The 21,976-nt window shown below is 44.0% G+C and overlaps 1 protein-coding gene across 1 annotated transcript; it reads right to left on the reverse strand.

The window, feature by feature from the left end:
- Nucleotides 1-2,836: 2,836 nt before the first annotated feature.
- On the reverse strand, nt 2,837-21,203 carry THNSL1 (threonine synthase like 1). The gene is given in 3 exon segments (XM_075827533.1): nt 2,837-5,357; nt 12,041-12,175; nt 21,109-21,203. Coding segments are annotated over 2 exon segments (2,199 nt in total). The 5' UTR covers nt 12,133-12,175; nt 21,109-21,203; the 3' UTR covers nt 2,837-3,250.
- Between the last annotated feature and the right edge of the window lie 773 nt (nt 21,204-21,976).

Raw genomic sequence — 21,976 nt, forward strand, 5'->3', positions numbered from 1 at the left:
ACGGGAGAGCTACGATGCATAAGAGCACGTTTTTCGCCCGGAATATCCGCCGTGGAAAACTGCTGCATTAACCGGCCTGCTAGAAGGCCAGCCTCCTGGGATGACATTTTATCCCTGTGATTGGCTACAACGGCGGTCACATGGAATTAAGCATCATCCCAGGAGGCCGGCCCTCTGACATCATCCAGACCGGTTGCTTGAGATGACGTTTCATCCCATGTGACCGCCGCTACAGCCTGTGATTGGCTGCAGCGGTCACACGGGATAAAACATCATCCTAGGAGGCCGGCCTGGAGGAAGAAACACAGACTTCTGGGTAAGTATAATGGGTTGTTTTTTTTCCAGAGTTGTCTTTTGTGGCGGAATCTTTGCGAACCCGCTGCAAAAAACGCAACAACTACTACTTGTTGCGGATTTTACCTCCCATTGAATACAATGGGGAAAACCCGCATCAAATATGCAGGGATTACACAAGTTACTGTATTATGCTGCGTTTTTTCCGTCCGCAATTCCGGACAGGAAAAAAAACGCAGCAATTCCGCTACGTGTGGACAAGCCCTTACTGCTTCATATGGAAATACATGTATATCTAGAACGGGGAGACATCTCTACATATGAAAAGATATGGGCCTCACGGTTAGACACACCTGGGATAGTATTGTGGGGTAATATAAACTTTCCAGTCAGAATTACCTGACTGTATTGAATGATTAATCTTGGTGACGAGACCCAATTTCTTTTACGGCACACTGGGGGGAATACTAGCGTTTTATACGCCAGTCTTCATATGAAAACAAATTCGGAGTAAAGTGTGCCTACTTAATGAAGAGGCACACTCCTCTTAATAAATTAGGCGCATCGCTGACTAACTGTGCACTAGAAAGTGGAATCTACACCATCCATGAGCTGGCATAGACTTGTGCAATAATTTACTCAAGCTTCTTTCGCAAAGCTCCACCCACTTTCTAGAAAAGTTCCATGAGCAGCAGAAACTACACAAAAGTTGCGACTTTTATGCCATTTGCGATTTTTCAACGCCAGAAAGAAAAAGTTAATAAATTCCCCCCACTATGTATACTCGTAGTGCGTAACCTTTATGTGCAGAATGACAACTATATGATATAGTGTTATGGACGTATAGAATCAAACATTTAGTGTTAATGCAGGAATTAGCAACCTATTACATAGTGCATTACATATAAAATATTGCTGCATTCATGTCAGATGGGGGGGGGGGGTTCGTTCTTGCTTTTTGGATATGTAAATGTAATATCTTGCAATTAAAATGACAAGATAAAAAAAATAATTTTAATGAACTTACAGAGCTGCATTCTGCAGGCTGCAGAGCTGAAATCTTCCCGCATTCTGTACCAGAGTCGGGTCTGGTAATTAGCACTTTGGGTAGTATCATCTTTATTATATATAAAACAAACCCATTATAGGAGCTCAGATAAGCGGTTAGGGATGTGTCTGACATCAGAATTGTCAACTGTTTTCAATAGTAACCAATAGACTTGTGAATACAGATTTGTACTAAATACAGGCTGTAACTCAGGATCAGTGCAAGATAAACAAAGCAATGTATTTACAAAGTTGTTCATCTTTATATGTAATTCTATGTATACATTGTGTTTAAAATTGCTTGAAGATAGATAGGAGAGAGAGAAAGAGCGAGATATGAGAGAGCGCGAGATATGAGAGAGGGGGAGCGCGAGATATGAGAGAGAGATCTCTCTCCCCTCTCTCTCATGTCTCCTTATCTCTCTCTCTTATATGAGAGAGAGAGATATGAGAGAGAGAGAGATATGAGAGAGAGAGAGATATGAGAGAGAGAGAGATATGAGAGAGAGAGAGAGATATGAGAGAGAGAGAGATATGAGAGCGAGAGATATGAGAGCGAGAGATATGAGAGCGAGAGATATGAGAGCGAGAGATATGAGAGCGAGAGATATGAGAGCGAGAGATATGAGAGAGAGAGATATGAGAGCGAGAGAGTGAGAGCGAGAGAGTGAGTGAGAGTGAGAGTGAGAGTGAGAGTGAGAGAGAGAGAATAGATAGACTCTATTGTAAAGAGTTAAATGTTGCACACCTGTAGGGAATGCAGATTTTGTGGTTAAACTTGAGCTCTTGTACATGAGGGGGCCCAAAATGTCCTTTTCCCGATATAAGGAGACCAGTACTACAAATTACATTGAATAGTTGTGGGACGATGTTATATTTCTCTTTGGGTCAGAGGAGCTACAAGTCACAGCCCTTTGTAAAATATTGCCACCATAAAAGACCCCTTTGTATACACACGGGAGGCTGCCAACATCTTTATTGCAGAATTATTCTGTCCTAGCACTGTTCTTTGTTAATAAAGATAGTGATTTAACGTATATATATATATATATATATAAACACATGTGATTGGTGCAGCTTTCAAAATACTTTTTATTAAAAATAATTTTTACTTCTTGATATAAAGCTGCTTTATATTCTGTATACAGAGCAGCTTTATCGTGCGCTAAGACCTGAATCCGTCAGGTCTGCAGGACTGACAGGTTCAGTGTCAGCAGGTCCTGTGTGCCCCTGACACGCAGGATCCACCTGTAATCGATCACATCTAAGTTATGAACTTAGATGTGATCGATAACAGCTCGATCTCTGCCGATACTGAACCTGTAAGTCTCGCAGACCTGACAGATACAGATTTCAGCGCACGATACAGCTGCTCTGTATACAGAATACAAAGTAGCTTTATCTCAAAAAGAGTCAAAATCATTTTTAATAAAAACTAATTTTGAAAGTTGCACCAATCACACAGATAGACATTTAAAAAAAAACAAAACACTGATTTCAAAGGTGCACATAGCCTTTAATTTGTATATTCGGTAATTTATTCTGGAGGTCCAGTATCACAATGTATGTAGCTCCATCCATAGGCTGCTGTCGACAGTAACTTCTGTGGAAGTGGCTACAACTGCTAAGTAATGGGTGACATGACATGTTTTCCTACAGCTCACAAAGCATTCCCGGCAGAACATTTTCAATATGTCATTTTCTCAGCCTAATTTTAGATTGTTTCAACCGGAGTCTTTCCTTTGCCAAATTAGCATTGAAATAGCTTTCCTGCAACGTTACTATATTTCGCTCATTTTCCTAATCTGTTTTGGCGGAAGTTATTTTGCTATTGTGTTTTTTATCCTTATCGAACGTCTGGCTTTGGCAGAAGACGACTTCATAGGAAAGAAAATTACCGCCGTGACCTTTAGTAAACCTTTAAAAATTGAGTTTGTAGGTAGTTTTCTACGCAGTTCATAACATGCATTGAATCAGGCTGGCATATATGGCTTTTGTGATGGTCTTTAAGCATTTCTATCAGAGGCTTGTGAGCCGGAGGCAATGGGTGAAAGGAATTTAACAGATGGAGTTGGCTTAATGGATTTTGCTTAATATCTTCAACCTTTAAAGCTTGTAAAATAACAGGTGCAAACTTGGAATAATGAGCGGTACAGGATATGATAACTGGACAAGTACCGTCCTGCACCCTGTCTGTAACCACTTTGGCAACAGCCGTGTGCGTGTCCAGTATGTATCCTGTTGCGGTATAGACGGCACGGATTGCCGAAACGCAGTCTGACTCCGAACACCAGTCACCAATAAGGTCCTGCTGTAAAAGATGGAATAAGTGATCTGGTAACTGAAAATAACCTTGATTCTCCAGCTGACTATAGAGTTTATTGATAAGACAACCATCTTGGTTTGCTATAAGGTGCAAATATCGTTCTAAATTGGAAGATTTAAGGATATCAATAGCCGGGGAGAAGGACTGCAGCAATTTTTTTCCTCGGAGGTCGTATCGTCCACTTTTTATAAAATCGGTCAAAATATGATTTTGATTGGACGCACAGATAAATTTACGGATTGGAATTCCCATTTGTTTTGCGTAAAGTGCAGCCATGATGTTGCCAAAGTTTCCAGTGGGAATACAGACATCGACTGGGGAGCCGAAAGTAATAACACCTTGATCGACCAGATCTAGATAGGCAGATGCATGGTATACAGTCTGAGGAAGCAGTCTGGCCCAATTGATGGAGTTCGCTGTACTTAGACTTGTTCCATATTCAGCTGTAAGAAAACCAGTGAAATGTGGATTAGTGAACATGGCTTTAATAGTTTTCTGACAGAAATCAAAATCAGATTCGACTCCCACTGCTAATCCATTCTCTCCCTGGCAGGCAATAATTTGGGATTTTTGCACTTGGCTTATTCCATTTTCTGGATAAAGACAAAACACGGCAATTCTCCGCTTGTCAAGGTCACTGAGGCGGCTGAATCCATCTAAGACTGCACTGCCTGTATCTCCAGACGTTGCTACTAAGACTAAGTGGTTACATAATTTTGGATTGCAATAGGCAAAAATATGAGGCATAAACTGTAAGGCCAAGTCCTTGAATGAAGCTGTTGGTCCATGAAATAATTCAAGGATGAACTGGTTACCGGACAAGTGCCTTACTGGGGCAATTTTATTACAAGAAAAGTTGTCACCATAAGCTTTTTCTAGAATATAACCTAAAACTACAGGTGGTACGTCAGCCGGATGTATGCATCTTTCCAACATTATCTGAGCCCTGTCAACATATGATGATTTAACAAGTCTTCTCCATTCACCAGCTGTGAGCTTGGGAAGGCCATTTCCAGGAACATAAAGTCCACCGTCATTGGCCAAACCTTCGATAATGACATCACTGAAGAATTTTGATGGTCTTTGGTTTGGCTTTATATCTGAGCCTTGAGATCTTGTGGAAACAAAGGTTTCAGAATCTACACGCTGATATCTTTTAACTGCATCAATCACTTTGTCAGCCACAACTTCTACACAATCCCCTGTCTGACAAAGTACACGCACATCAAGCCACTTTTTATAAAAATGCTTCCGTTTCTTAAGTATGTCGCCAAATGAAATGCCGGACCTTTGGCCAACAATGCGATCCACTTTCATTCGTTCAAGCCTCTCAATAATATCCTGTGACTGGACATCAAGATAAACGACTATTCCATTTTTCTTAGTGTGTTCCATGCTGCTAGGGTGAAGAGGGTTGGATCCCGTAAGGGAAATTACACTTCCAGATGCTGAAAACTTTAAAAGGGCTTTTCCTTCCTCTTCTAAAAATTGCTCATCACCAACATCCTGCAATTTATTGGAGACACTCATATTCCAGGTTTTTTCAAGGACATCGTCATCCACATCTATAACGGGACAACCAAGTTTTTGGCCAAGAACTCTGCCAACAGAGGTCTTCCCAGAGCCTGGAGGCCCCATCAGAATCAAATTCTTCTCTCCGACAAGAGAGCTTAGAGTTGAAAGCCATAGTCTCCGGGGGGCGCTCGCGAGCTGCAAACCAAGATGGCCGCATGCTGAGGTAGCTCCGCGACTCCTGGGCACAACAGCTACAAAAAGCTTATATTTGAGGTGAATTCCCTCGCTCACTTACCCTTCTCCTCCATCCGGAGGATCTTCTGCCCGGATTGTCCATGGTTCGGAAGAGTGCGGTGGGGCGAAAGGACTTGAAACCACCGGAGTCCTCCGTCCCTGCCCCCACACCTGAGATTGCAACATCGCCCGCCATGTCGACCGTTTCTGAAGACGAACTACAGGCCTCGCCTGAGCTCATCGCAGGCTCCCAAGAAGACGGTTCACAGCTATCTGAACCCCAGTTCACTACCAGAGATGCCTCTCTGCTGCAGAAATTTAAACAGCTCTTGCAGCAAGAACTGCAACTTACCGCGTCTAAGCTGTCGAGAGATCTTACCCGAGAGATACGTGAACTGGGAGCCAGGACTAATGCCCTGGAAACCAAGATGGACGACACCATCGAAGTTCTGAACGCGCACGATGCCGAATTTGACTCGATGAGAGCAGACCTGGATTCTACAATGCTTCGTTTAGAGGACTTTGAGAATCGTGCACGGCGGGGGAACCTCCGGATACGAGGTTTGCCCGAGACATATGAGGACCTTAGTTCTTCCATTACAGCCCTGTTCCAAGAGCTGGCACCGGGCCTTCCAATAGACAGGTTGGAGATGGATCGGATCCATAGGTCGCTCGGCCCTAAGCGACAAGACGGCAAGCCACGAGACATAGTGGTGAAACTCACCTACTATGCCACCAAAGAAACCCTGTCCCAGAAGGCCAGAGCATCACCAACCCTCATGTTTCAAGGCCACGAATACCAGATTTTTGCTGATCTTTCCCCGATCACTATACAGAAACGACGGAATATGAGAAACCTGCTAGCTGTTCTACAGAATCGCCAGATAAGATATCGCTGGGGATACCCCTTCAAACTACAATTCACTCTGGATAATAAATATTATTCGGCCAACTCAGCGGAAGAGCTCAAGCAAATTTTGGTCTCCCTGCAGCTTTTACCGGCTGACGCTGAACGCTCAAGCCAACCTTCTCAGGGACGCCGGGACGGGCCGCAGCTACGTCCCATTTGGAATAAGGTACCTCCACGCAGACCGCCTGGGAGAGCTGGAGTTGTTGCTGATGTCCGAGACGATCCTGGCTGATGGATGAGTACTTTTTAACATGTTTCACCCTGTGTATTGGCTCACCTACAGCGGAGACTGTTCTGAGGATTGGGCAACCATGGCGGCCATGTTTTGCTGTATCCGACAAAAGTTTGCCGTTTAACTGATTGCAATGTTTATTAATTTGGTTCTGACCCTTCCCTCCATTAATATGGTTGTCATTGTTATTTTTCTGTCTTGCCGGCCAGACACCCTTTGCCTTGCTTCCTGGCGGCATTGAGTGTATGGCCCACAGGGGTTCAATCTGCGATACAATTTGAGGTTATTGATGGGCCCGGCCCAGCCTTATGCTGATCGGAACGGGGACGTGAGTCTTGGCGCGGTGCGGCCTGCCTGTCACTCACTGCCCCAGGATTGGGGGTGGTGGGTGGCGGGTATGCGGCCCCGTGGCGGACAACACAGTGCGGCGGGTTATGTTTAACTACACTGAATAACTGTCCGAGACGATCCCGGCCGATGGGCGAGTACTTTTAACACGTTTTAACTTGTGTATTGACCCATCTACAACGGAGACTATACTATGTCCTGAGGAATGGGCTGCTATGGCGGCCATGTTTTGCGGAACCTGACAAAAGTTTACCGCTTAACTAAATGCAATGTTTAATAATTTGGTTCTAACCCTTTCCTCCATTAATATGGTTGTCATTTTTCTGTTTCTGTCTTGCCGGCCAGGCACACTCTGCCTTGCCTCTCGGCGGCGTGGTGTGTATGGCCCGCAGGGGTTCAACCCGCGCCATAATTTGAGGTTATTGATGGGCCCAGCCAGGCCTTATGCTGATCAGAAGAGGGTCGGGATTCTTGACCGTGGTGCGGCCTGCCTGTCACTCTCCGCCCCGGGACCGGAGGTGGTGGGTGGCAGGCATGCGGCTCCGCGGCAAGCGACACAGTGCGGCGGGTTATGTGCAACTGCACTGATTAATAGATATGTTTGAAATGTGACCATATGTTTGTAAAGGCCTCGGCGCGCCTGGTCCGCCATTTTATTTGAGGCAGAATGTTTTGGGAGACTATTGTTCTCTTCCCTCTATCCACAATCCCTGGTTTGTTTCCCCCTCTTTGTCATGACAACGCCTTGGGGTTCACCTCAATGGATTACCGTAACCACACCTTTGTGCCCAGGTGTTGGTGACCCCGGATTCTATCAGTAGTACCCCCTGTGCTACTGTCTACCCTACTTGGCCGATTTTCGGACACTTTCTCTTTTTTATTTTCTATGCATATTTGTCTCTATACCCCTTTTTACTTAATCTGTTTCTCCCACCCCTTTCCTTCCGGCCCTTCTTTCCCTTTCCCCCTGTCGGTCAGAACTCAGTATAAAAGTATTAGATCCTACAGATGGCAGCATCTGCCTTAAAAATAATCTCACATAATGTCCAAGGCTTCAATTCTCCACATAAACGATCAAAGGCATTTCATTTCTATAAAGCCTGTCGTGCGGACATTGTCTGTCTCCAGGAAACCAGATTCTCTGTCACTTCTAGACCAAAATATCTCAGCGCACATTTCCCTGTTTTCCACGGCGCATATGCTCATGAAAAGCGACGTGGGGTAGTTATTGCCTTCAGGAAGAATCTCCCCTTTCTTTGCAAAACGGAAATTCTTGACCCCACTGGTCGTTATGTGATTCTTGTTGGCACGCTATTTGATATAGAAGTGACATTAGTGGGATATTATGGACCAAATGATTTCCAAACAGGGTTTTTTTCCCACTTATTTAAATTGATAGATGCTAATCGAAAGGGCTTACTAGTGGTCATGGGCGACTCAAATCTGGTAATCAATCCCTCTATGGATAAATCCCCAGCCCCGACCGCACCCACATCTCAAACTTCCTCATCCACGTTTAGCGACATGTTACGCACGCATGATCTCCAAGACCTGTGGAGGGAACTTCATCCCAGTACTAAGGATTTTACTTTTTACTCCAACCCTCACTCCTCTTTTAGTCGCATTGATCACATATTTACGTCGCAGCGTTCACTACCATTATGCTCCGCTGCAAAGATACTTAGCACACCCTGGTCAGACCATAACCCTGTAGAGGTCTCCTTCTCTTCTCTGATCCCACGGGGGCTCTCTTTTAATTGGCGCCTAAACGACTCCCTATTGACATCCAAAGACTCATTTGCGCAGATTGAAGTAGCTGTTAAGGAATACTTTGAATTAAATGTGGGTTCCACGTCATCGCCGATAATACTATGGGAAGCCCATAAAGCCACCCTGCGAGGGGCTCTCATTAGGATGGGGTCCATTAAAAAAAAAAACAGAGAAAAGAAAATAGCAGATTTATACCGAACGTTAAATCAAAATGAAAATGCTTGGAAACAGACTCCTTCGCTTGCTAATAAGGCTTTGGTAGAGGCCACCAAACTAGAACTCGATCTTTTATTAACGGAACAGGCTGAGCGCAAACTACGATGGTCCAAACAGCGCTACTACTCGCAAAGCAATAAACCTGGTAAACTTTTAGCACGCCAACTGCGAGTTCCTGTGGTGCCAAAAGAACTTGTTAGATTGAGGACAGCCTCCGGAACAATAACAGCTGATCCTAATAAGATTGTCTCCCAATTTAAACATTTCCTTTCTAAATTGTACTCATCCCCCCCACCTTTTGACCCCTTGAAGGCTGAAGGCCTATTTGCTAATCTGATCTTCCCGGGCATCACCCCCACCAATCTTGATGCCTTGGAGGCCGAGATATCTGAGACGGAAGTTCAGGCGGCTATCAAGGAGTTAAAACCTTCCAAATCTCCTGGTCCAGATGGATTTTCCCCATTATACTACAAAAAACTTTCCCCGCTCCTAAGTCCGTATTTAACCCAACTCTTTAACACTATCCGAACTGGCACGACTCTTCGGGTACCAACCCTGACGGCACATATTGTAATGATTCCAAAACCCCAAAAGGACGCCCTTCAAATTACTAATTATAGACCAATATCCCTCCTGAACACTGATATAAAAATTTTAGCTAAAATTCTGGCGGCTAGAGTCAACCGCTTCCTTGACGGGATAATACATGGGGATCAGGCAGGCTTTGTCCCAGGCAGACAAACAAGCGATTGTACCAAGAGAGTTATATCCCTGGTTCACCTGGCACGTAAGAGAAATGTGGCTTCAATGCTCCTTTCACTTGACATTCAAAAAGCTTTTGACACAATATCCTGGTCTTACATGGATTTTGCCTTGGGGAAGTGGGGGTTTGGCAGCCATTTTATGTCTTGGGTGCACGCCCTCTATTCTAACCCTACTGCTAAAGTTTGTTATGCGGGTTATCAGTCTGCTTCCTTTTCTATTGAACGAGGCACCAGACAGGGATGCCCGCTATCCCCTATTCTATTTATTCTAGCGCTAGAACCTCTAGCTATGATGATTCGCCAAAATCCGAACATCAGGGGTCTGGAGTTAGGGGGCGTGCAACATAAATTGTCCCTCTTCGCTGACGATATGCTACTTATGCTCTCCCAACCCCTTATCTCCCTTCCTAACTTAATGCAAACTCTATCAGAATTTGCTTCAATATCTGGACTGGCTATAAACCCCACGAAATCCATCGCATTAAATATTAACCTGACACAACAAACTATGCACTCATTACAAAGCCATTTCCCCTTTCAGTGGGCCAGACATTCATTGAACTACCTGGGTATTCATTTGACCCCCTCCTATGATCAGCTGTATTCCGCTAACTACCCCTCCCTTATCCGCTCTCTAACATCCTCGATGACATGCTGGCAATCTACATATCTATCCTGGATGGGACGCATCTCTGCAGTCAAAATGACCATCCTTCCAAAGCTCCTCTACCTGTTTCAAACCCTGCCAATCAAAGTCCCACCACACATTTTGCGTCTTATTCAGAACCGGATTTCTTTCTTTATTTGGAGGGGAGCGCGTCCTAGAATATCCAGGTCTACACTTTGCTCGCCAAAGGCAGATGGGGGCTTGGGGGTTCCGAATATTTCCAAATATTACCAAGCAGCTATGATAGCGTCCTTAACTAAATTGCATGTTTCTGTAAATATGCCTTTATGGGTATACCTGGATATCCCGGAGACGTCGCCAACCCCGATCCAATCATTACCGTGGGTACCCCCCTCCCTTCGCTCTCCTCATCTTTCCCCCACACTTATGCACATTTTAACGGTATGGGACTCTGTCAAATATTCTAGCAGATTGATCTCGCCGCACCTTCCTCTCCTTTCGCTGTGGCATAACCCCCTGTTCTCCCCAGGCGCGGACAATTATCTTGCATTTAAATGGTGGTGGTCGAGTGGTATACTCAGAGTTCATCATCTTCTAGCGCCCACTCACTCTCGGATTCTCTCGTTCTGTGAGCTTCAGACCTCTCGGCAGATTCCCAATGGCGAAGTATTCCGATATTTACAACTCAAGAATTGGATTACTTCTCTTATTCATAATAAGACTGCTTCTGACTCCTTCTCTCAGTTCGAGCGAATCTGCGAAACTAGCCCTAACACTAAGGGGATCATATCAATATTATATAAGTGGCTTCTTAACAATCCCACACCTGTTCCTCACACATATGTGGATCGATGGCACCGGGATTTGGGGGTGACGCTTGAACCAGCAGATTGGCACAGTATCTGGAATACAATGTCGCACTGCTCTATTAATATGAATATCTTAGAATCAGCCTATAAAGTCATGATGAGGTGGTATCTGGTTCCTAGTCGACTTGCCCGCGCTTTTCCCACCTACCCCGACTCATGCTTTCGTGGTTGCCACACTCCCGGTGACATGCTCCACATCTGGTGGTCCTGCCCAAGGCTTATACGATTCTGGAGTAGGGTGTTTGGCCTCGCCCAAAGTTTATTCGGCATACTTATACGTAGGGACGCTAGGATAGCTCTTCTCCATTACAAACCTCCAGAACTCACGAATGCACAATTTCGACTATTCTCTTATATCCTATTGGCTGCTAAAATAACTATCGCCCACTCCTGGAAAAAACGTACAGTAACTTTTGCAGAGGTCAAAACAAGAATAGACCAGATATTTGTGAACGAAAAACTTACAAGTATCTTATTAGATAGAGTTGCCGGATTTGAGTCGCTCTGGTTACCCTGGATTAGCTACGCATACCCTCACCTGCCTGCCAATATGATTACTGCTTATTAAAGTCAAACGACTTCTTTCATAGCAGATTTCTGGCCGACAACCCCCCCCTTACCTTCCCAGCTTTCCGCTATACTCTTCCCAATCCTTCTACTCCCCCCTGTTTCGTCTCTTGTCTTTATGCTGTTTCTTTTATTATATCGAACCTGCATATTTACTGTTACTGCAACCACGAATATTCGACACTTTGTCTTTATAATTGCAATATAATTTGCTGAGTGTATAGATTGATTTTTTGTTCAGTATTATTTATTTGTGTTTTCGAAATATGCCCTTTACCTTGTTGTAAAAAACTTTCAATAAAATTTGTTGAAAAGAAAGCCATAGTCTCCTTAGCTTGCAATGTGTCAAGGATTTCAAAAATAGAAATCTAGACATTTTATATGAGGAATGCAGATGGCAGAGACTTGCCATTTGTTACAGATTCTTAAACTTCCATATTCAGTAGTTTGGCTCGCTGAAAAACAAAAAAATTTATTTAATAGATAAAACATTAAAAATAATATACTTAAAAATTCTTCACAGATTTAAGGAATGGCAGAACCAAATTTTATATATATATATATATATATATATATATACACATACATACATACATACATATACACACACATAAAAGTCTCATGCCCACGACTACATTATGGCTCCGTACGCGTCTATGGGGCCATACTGTACCTCTGTAGGCCTCTGATTTACAAAGGAGGAGTACAGAGATCTTTTTCTCAGATTCTTGTGAAATCCAACAGAAAAAAATTGTGGTATGCTCCACTGGTTGGCATATTATATAGGTATTTTTCCTTAGAAATATTTCCCCTATAGGAGAGTATTTCTGTAACATCATGCCGTAGGGAGCACCATATGGATGTGGCCGTCTTTACCTTGACTTTTAAAACATTAAATACACAGTGGCAAGAGCCTTTATCTTGAGCTTTTCAATGACTTATCAATGGCTTTTGTTGAATGATATCACGCTGCAGCAAGTTATCAGAGTCAAGATAAAGAGGTCTACATCCCTACATAAGTTCTAAGACTCCTGCCATGTGCATGAGGCCTTGGATCTGTTCACAGAGATATTTTTGCCACTACAGCGTTTAGTAAAGGATTGTCTAGACTGTTACATTGTAGCAAACCTTCAGCTGTGTTCGCACCACTAGATCAGAATGGGTTTTCAACCTCAGAATATAAACAAGAATGTTTCCCTGTTTATTATACAGTGATTAAAGGTAATCTGTCAGCTGTTTGATACACCAAAACTGCTGACAGCACTGTATAGAGGGTATTGTAACAATACCTGTTCATGCAGCTTGCAAATCAATGTTTAATGACCCTGGCGCCGTGATTACAAGTGCCACGGAGGCGGAACCTTGAGGTTCCAGTTCTCCAGGCTCCACTTACGGAATACTGCCAGTCCCTCCCCTCTGCTCCGACGGTATCCAGATTAGATGCTAGAGCCGTCACTCAGAGCAGAACGTGGCACTTGCAACCATGGCGCTGGGGGCATTCAAAATCTAATTCTCAGTCATGCAACTTGCACGACCGACACAACAGGTATCGTTACAATGCCCTCCCCCTCCTCTACATAGCACTGTCAGCAGTTTTGAGGTTTCAAAACTGCTGGCAGATAACTTTTAAAGGTGTTGTCCAGTCATAAGAAATTGATTACCTATCCTCAAAATAGTCCATCCATATGTGATCAGTGGGGGTCCGACTCCTGACAACCCCGCTGATCAGCTGTTTTGAAGGGACCGTGGCACTCGTACATGGTCCTTATCAGCTTGTACTGAGAATCGCTGACTCACTTCTAGTTCACAGTATTATAGCCTTATCACATTTAATACTGCGAACCGCCGCCATTAGTGTATCGGTGATTCACAGTACGAGCAGTGACTGTAATGAAGGTGAATCTGTGCTCGTACGAGCGCCACGGCCCCTTTAAAATAGTTGATCAGTGGCGGTGCTGGTAGTCGAACCCCCACCGATCAGATATTGATGACCTATAATGAGGATAGGCCATCAACTTCTTATGACTAGACAACCTCTATAATCTTTATACTCACTTAAGACTAGACAACCCCTTGGGCACTTTTGGGTAAGACCCTCCTCTGATTCAAAAGAGTGAATGATGGCATCTTTGAGCACTACATGTGGTTAGACCTGTTTTTCTCTTCCCAGACAGCAGTGAGGGTCCTCTTGCACGGCCTGATGTGGGCCATGTAAACGAGCGCCGATCCACCTCGATGATTGGCGCTTGTTTGCTCCTTTCACAAGGAGATATGTATGGGGACGAAAGCTCGTAAATGCGATTGTTCGTCCCCATACTTTTATTTTTCATGTCAGCAGCACGTCTCCTTGTTTACACAGGGAGATGTGCTGCTGACAACGATAATATTTTCGGCAGCATAAACTATACAATCAGCCGATGAACGAGCGTTTGCTCGTTCATTGACTGATCGCTGCCCTGTTTACACAAGGCAATGATTGGGAACAAGCTTTCTGTGAACACTCATTTGCCCGATAATTGGCCCGTGTAAAAGGGACTTAAGGGCAACAGCTCTCCTATCCCGGGTGCATCTATAATCTTCCTCCCCATAACGTTATCAAAAATCATTAGGGGGCATCTAAACCTCATTGTACGGATATAACCCATGCAGTGGCTTTCATATGGCTGACAGCTCGGAGACTTTTCAAACAATCTTTCCCAGATGGAAACGGAAAGGTTAACATAATTTCCAGACAATAATCAGCAGTACTACAAGGTCATAGATACCTGGACATGTGCCCAGTATGTCTTTTACTAATAAATGTCAGTAGAATCCAAAATTCTTTGCATATGATTCTAACACGGTCTCTTCCACCCAATTGAACAATGCTCAGAGAGCTCAATGGGAACTGTTGACTGCGTTGCTGTGGTTTATCTACAGCTTGTATTGTATTACACAAATTAAGAAAAAAATATGTTGTACTAATAAATCTCACTTTATTGCAAAATAATGGCTCCCTGCACGAGTCCTATATTTAATGCCAAGGAAGGGTTCTAATTCCATCAAGTGAGATTAGTGAAGCCTTGCCAATGGTCGGTATCCCATGCCAGGCCATGTGCACGAGCCAGGCCAACAATACTTTATATCATTGCACCCCCGACTGATTGTCTATCCAAATATGAACTTCTCTTATATATATTGTACTCGTTTCCCTGCAGTCCAGTCTTGTCTACTTCTGATCAGACATCATCTTGAATTTTAGATTTCAGCCTGCTTTCTCTTCTCTGTGCTATGCTACCAATCCTGTGATGCCTCAGTACCACCGGATAGGTCATCAGTGTATCATCGGTGTGGGTTCGACAGCCGGACCCTGCACCGATCAGCTGCTCCAGCTGCCTGTGGGCAGCAGGTGTAATTGAACAGTATGCAATGTGCGGAGCCAGAAGCAGTTGGCTCCGTACATTGCATGGCGTCCGTGCTGCCGAACTGCAGCTCTGCTCCTATTCACTCAGTACTGCAGCTCGGCCGCTATTCCGTGGCCGGAGACATCTTTTTCTGGCATGGACGTCCAGTGCCCGGAGGCAGCCAGAGAAGCTGATCAGTTCGGGATCCTGGTGTCGGACCCCCGCCGATCATATACTGATGACCTATCCGGTGGATAGGTCATCAGTTGTCTGGTAGTGAACAACCCCTTTAACAAACGTGATGTGAGCTATCCAGTCATAGCTTGGCTGTCCTTCACCTGAAGAAAGATTCATTTTGATGCCAAAATGTCAAACCCTGTATTAAAATACCCTGGTCTATGCACAGTGATTTGTTACCGGCCCGCCTGGCAACCAGCACCCGAAGCACATGCCCTGTTAAATGGGTTCCCCAATGGAAGAATTTTCTGACATGTCATCTAAACAATTTAGAAAATTACTTAAGTGGGGATCATGGCTATGTAGGAATACACAAGGGGATTTTTCAGTACAGTAGATTGGAAAGGCTGAGAACAGAAATCCCCTAATCTGAACAGAAACATATTCACACAATTGACATGTCAAAACAGCATCTTCCTGGGCACCTTACATGTCTTTGTATTTCACATATATAGCACAGGGGAATTGCACTGGGTAAAATCCTCTGTAATGTTGCATGTCACTCATCCTGTACCAGGTACATAAATCTGGATCCTGGAAACTGTGGATCTGAAAGCCCCTGGGACCGTGATTGTGCTCTAGGGACAACACGACAACCGGAGACTTTACTAAGTTGCTAAGCAATATGGATAACAAGCAATATGGATAACAAGCAATATGGATAACAAGCAATATGGATAACAAGCAATATGGATAACAAGCAATATGTCTGGTCCAGTTTTGGTTAGTGTTAACCAAATACATTATCATTGTTTTCAACCCTATCATCTATACAAACATATTGCAATTTTAAAACTTCAAAAAACACAAATAAATTCACTGATGATTCTCATACTGGATCATTTATGGTATAGAACAATAATCATATCCTCATAGTAACCAAAAAGATTTTACTTGCTATTTTAGCATAGGAAGTTAGAAGACGTAGACTTAAAGGGGTTGTCTGGTTACAGCAAATGAGTGCTATTTTTGTATAATTAAAAGTTACAAAATTTTCCAAAATACTATATGTATTAATTCCTCACAGTTTTCAAGATCTCAGCTTGTTGTCATTCAGTAGAAACATTCATTGTTTACTTCCAGTAGATAAAATTCTGTCCATGGTCACGTGATGGACACACAAGCGCACAACTCATTACAGGGTCATGTGATGCACACAGGTGCTGGGATCGTTACATGGTCATGTGATGGAGACACAGGTGTTAGGAGCATTAGAAGATACAGTTCTCATACACATACTGTAACTACAACGAGCCGTCCACCTGTGTGTCCATCACATGACCATGGACAGAATTTTATCCACTAGAGGTTAACAATCAAGGTTCCTACTGAATAACAGCAAGCAGAGAGCTTGAAAACTGTGAGGAATTCATACAGAAAGTATTGTAAAAATTGTATAACTTTTCATTATACAAAAAATTATTTGCCGAGACCGGACAAACCCTTTAAATATATTTAGTTGCTACTGAGATCCAATGTGTTTTTTCTCTTCAAGAGATACTCATTAAATAAAAGACTTACGCCTAGTTCACATAGAGGAATTTGCAGGCAAAAAAAAAACCTATCTACACTTTCTTGGGCATTTTTCACCCACGGCCATTAAGGGCTGCGGGCAAAAGACGCCGCGTAAAACACTTTCTCTGCCTCCCATTGCTTTCAATGGGAGGTCAAAGGCGAAACCACGGCATGAAACAACAAGCCGCTTTTTTTGTCCTGCGAGCGGCTGAAAGCTGCGGTGAAAATAAAACGCCTCTGCCTCCCATTGAAATCAATGAGGGGCGGTTTTGGCTGGTTTCAGGGCCAACAAAACAGGGCCAACAAAACTCAGTGTGAACTGGCCCTAAGAAGGAAAGTCAATTGCCAGTGGCCTACTAATACAGAATTGTCCCCTCTCCTGACATGTCTGTATTAGTAAATACTTGTATTCCCCATAAAATAACAATTCTGGAGCATCTCTTCTTAGAAGTCCGTTGTTATGTTCCTCTGTTATTCCTCCTGAAAATGTATGACTAAATTGACAAGTGGGTGTTTCTCCCCAGATTTCCTCATAAACCTGCATTCTTGGATCAAAATCACTTTGGCAGAATCAACGTGACCATGTTTTTCACAGTCATCCATTTATTTGAAGAGACTTTATGTAATACCACATTTTCCCTACAGTGGTCGATACATGAGAAATGAGTGACCCATTATCACCATGAGTTAGGGCGGGTTCACACATGGCGGAATTCCACTTAAATTCCGCTGCGGACACTCCGCAGCGTTAATCCGCAGCGGAGCCGTTTCTCCATTGACTTTCACTTTAATTTAGCAGTGTTCGTTTACACGATGCGTACAATTCCGCTGCGGAGCATAGGCTGCGGAGCGGAATTTGGTGTCCGCAGCATGCTCTGTCTGTTGCGGAGCAGTGGCGGACTCATGGCGGAATTTCTCCATTGACTTCAATGGAGATTCTAAGTTCCGCAATGAAGTCCGCAGCTGTCATGCACATGTCATGTGTGCTGCGGATGCGTCTTGCTTTTTTAACTTGACATTTCTTCATTCTGGCTGGACCTAGGTATTTCTAGGTCTACAGCCAGACTGAGGAAGTCAATGGGGCTCCCGTAATGACGGGAGCGTTGCTAGGAGACGTCTGTAAATAGTCACTGTCCAGGGTGCTGAAAGAGTTAAGCGATCGGCAGTAACTGTTTCTGCACCCGGGACAGTGACTACCGATCCCAATATACATGTATCTGTAAAAAAACATATAAGTTCATACTTACCGAGAACTCCCTTCGTCTGTCTCCAGTCCGGCCTCCCAGGATGACGTTTCAGTGTAAGTGACGGCTGCAGCCAATCACAGGCCAAGCACAGGCTGCAGCGGTCACATGGACTGGCGCGTCATCCAGGGAGGTCGGGCTGGATGCCGAAAGAGGGACGCGTCACCAAGACAACGGCCGGTAAGTATGAAAATCGTTTACTTTCACTAGGGAAAGTGCTGTCCCTTCTCTCTATCCTGCACTGATAGGGAGAAGGGAAGCACTTTTCCCGCAGTCTGCAGCAGCTAGTCCGCATCAATGTACTGCACATTTTGTGCAGATCCGCTGCAGAATCTGCAACGCAGATTCTGTGCGGCATCGATGCGGACAGTTGCGGAGGAATTCCGCCATGTGTGGTCATGCCCTTAGAGAACCCCTTTAAGGCCAGGTTCACACAGGGCATATTTTGGGCACTAATTGGAAGGGGGATAGGTATTTCCAAATGTTTTCCTATGCATCTAGATGTTACCCAAGAGCGAATAGGAAAATAGAATTTTCCATTCACAAACAGGTATTTTTTTTTGTGCCTTATGGATGTTTTAGAGAATTCTTTGTATTTTCAGACCTTGCTGGGATTTTGTTTTTTCTATTTTTTTGTAGCATCCTCTCTGTGTAGTAGGGGAATGTTTCCATAGAAACCGTCATTTCTCAGAACAGTTTCCTTAAATAATAAATGCTCCAACAATTGCTGCTAAATGTAAGTTAAAAAAATAAATAAAAAAAATAACAATTTTCCAGCAATACTTGGGGAGATAGTGATGTGGCAGAGTTCCTGCATGGACCCCGTATGGGAGAACACGGAGATCCTACGGTTACAAATAACGGAGCGGTTGGCACTTCCTGTGCCAAACGCTTCTAGGGAAGAACGGCTCCTTAACACGGCTCGTGATGCTGCATGGCAAGAATATTATTTTTTCTTAAATTCTATAAAAGCCAGAGAAAAACATCTGCGTGCCTCTGTACAGTACGAGCACCGTATTCTGAATCCGTACATAACGGATCCTCAATACATCGATGTGCGCAAGCTCTAACTCATCATCATAACAAAAAGGTCATTCAGTTCACGCCATTCAGCTGAGCGCTGTGCTGCTTTTCTAATCGGCCTTACTCGGAAAGCCGCGCAAGTGGTGTACGGACTCATATACTTTCTATTGACACCACAACGAAGCTCCTGAAAGGTCATTATGAATGGTCAAAAGTTTTTAGAAAGTTTAGTTACCCTTCAAAGTCACATCTCTTTTTTTCCTGGCTAAGGCCCCATGAACGCGACCATAGAAATCATCCGTAATTACAGTCCCATTCACTTTTATCGCCCACGGACACCTTCCCGTATATTTACAGGAAGGTGTCCATGCCGTAGAAAGGCTCCGCAGACAATAGAAGATGTCCTATTTTTTACGAACCGTACTCCCATACTTTATATGGGAGCACGGCCCGCAAATGTGGGTGGCTGTCCGTGGCCGGCCGTGCCCGTAATCACGGAGAGTGATTATGGGCACCATCGTCTCCAGTGTGCCTAAGGCCTCGTGCACACGACCGTAATGGTTTTTACTGTCCACAAACACGGATTCGTAGTCATCCACGTATACGGCACGCTGTCCGCAAATACAGTCCTTAGTGCATCCGTAAGTTCAACCGTATTTATGGATCTGCAAAAAAAACAGGGAGGAGACTTGGGTAATCCCCTGGTGTCGCATAACAAGGCTTCCGTAATTACGGATGGCTGTGGGTGCACGTCCATAGTCGTCCGTAATTACGGAAGCGCCCATAGACTTTTATGGGGCGTCCATGCTGTAATTACAGACAATAGGACACGTTCTATATTTTGTGGATCATTTCTATAGCATGGACACCCATCCGTAAATATACGGAAAGGTGTCCGTACGCCATAGTTTCATGATTTCATCCATAATTACGGATCTGTATTTACAGATGAAAACTACGGTCGTGTGCATGCGGCCTTAGAAAATGATTTACAAAGCTTTTCTATTCGGACCTGTCCTTACTTGCGCAGTTCGCTGGCGGTGCCATATACCTTTATAATCGGATACGCTGACCATGCTGCACTCCAGTATTAATAAAAGCGCCGCCATGAGCTCTATTCATGTGCAACTGCTGCTCTACAGTAACAGGTTATGCTAAAACTGTTATTCTTAGGGAGGATTTACATGAACGTGCTATACGTCCGTGCAACCCGCGTGGTCTTCACGCGGGTCGCACGGATCTATGCAAGTCTATGGGGCAGTGCAGACTGTCCGTGAGTTTTGCGCAGGGTGAGTCCTCTCCGTAAAACTCACGACATGTTCTATATTTCGGCGTTTTTCGCGCATCACGCACCCATTGAAGTCAATGGGTGCGTGAAAATCACGCCCAGCACACGGAAGCACTTCCGTGGGACGCGCGTTATTCGCGCAACAGCAGTAAAAGAATGAATGTAAACAGAAAAGCACCACATGCTTTTCTGTTTACATACATCCAAACAGAGTGTCATAATGATGGCGGCTGCGCAAAAAGCACGCAGCCGCGCACCATATGAACAGGGCACACGGAGCTGTCACGCGCGCAAAACGCAGCGTTTTGTGCGCGCGCAAAACGCACACGTTCGTGTAAATCCACCCTTAGCTGTCGTTGTATTGGTTTGCACAGATTAGGACATTTATTGTATTCCTAATGACACAATTGTTGAGTAACATCTGTCTGTCACTCTTTGTTACGGGTCTGTAGCTGCCATGGGGCCGGGGACGTCATCAATATAAAGGGCATGGTAATAATGCAATGGTAATATTATTCTGGATAACGCATCCAGTACATATCCATTTTAGTACACAATTTTGTATTCTATGTGCGATGCAATATCTAATTCTTTCATTGCAACATTCATTGTTTTTCTAATGTATACGGTATATACTCATAGTAGAATGGAGTAGGACAATGGTGAAACAGTGTGACAGCTGCGAATGTGCTCCTTACCTGCAGACCTGAGGCTGTTTACACGTGAACTGTCAGCAGCAGCACAAGGCAGGGCTGTGCATTTCCCTCCTGCCTGCCTGCCAGACACCCTCCCAGCATGCTTCACTTCTATTAAAAGGGAAACTTCTTAAAGGGGCAATGCTTCACACGCTAGGCAGCAGACACACAAGTGAAATGCACTCACCCAGAACAGCATAGCTTGAAACTCCTGACCCCACTGTCAAATCACTTCCATTTTGGAGGGACAATCCCTACTTTTGATCCAAATCTCCCTGTCCCTCTTTTTTCTTGAAATGTCCCTCTTTTCAACTGATCATCAGATCTCCATTCAGTATGTTGTTGGAGAAAGTGTACGTCTGGTTGTTAACTGAATATTATCACGTGTCCTGTTGTTATTTGGTGCTAATACGATTGTACAGATGTGTCCAGTGTTACCTTTGCTTGAATTTGGTTAAGGACTAAAATTTCTCATGAAACAAATTCAATACAATATCGCGACATGATAGCAAAACCCTCGACAGGTTGCAACCCACATCACAACCACTGGGTGGCCACATATAGACACATATAGCATGGCCACCTGGTGACAGAATATAGCGAAATTATATTTTTTTTCAAAGCGGGTCATCTCGTGCCACACGTCTCAGGATATATTGAGATAAGAGGAAAGGTAAGGAAGGAGGCATCTATATATTCAGCTGATTTATGAATGAAGCATGTAGTCAAACATGAAAAATGAAATATTTTTCCCAATTAAATATAATAACAATAACCTTAAGACCAGAGCAACACGGCGACGTTAAACGCAACACAGGTTGCGGTTGTTATTATTAGTGTGCCCCTGATTGTATCGCAGGTAATGAAAGTC

The sequence above is a fragment of the Rhinoderma darwinii genome, chromosome 5, assembly GCF_050947455.1.
Source record: "Rhinoderma darwinii isolate aRhiDar2 chromosome 5, aRhiDar2.hap1, whole genome shotgun sequence".
NCBI lineage: Eukaryota > Metazoa > Chordata > Amphibia > Anura > Rhinodermatidae > Rhinoderma > Rhinoderma darwinii.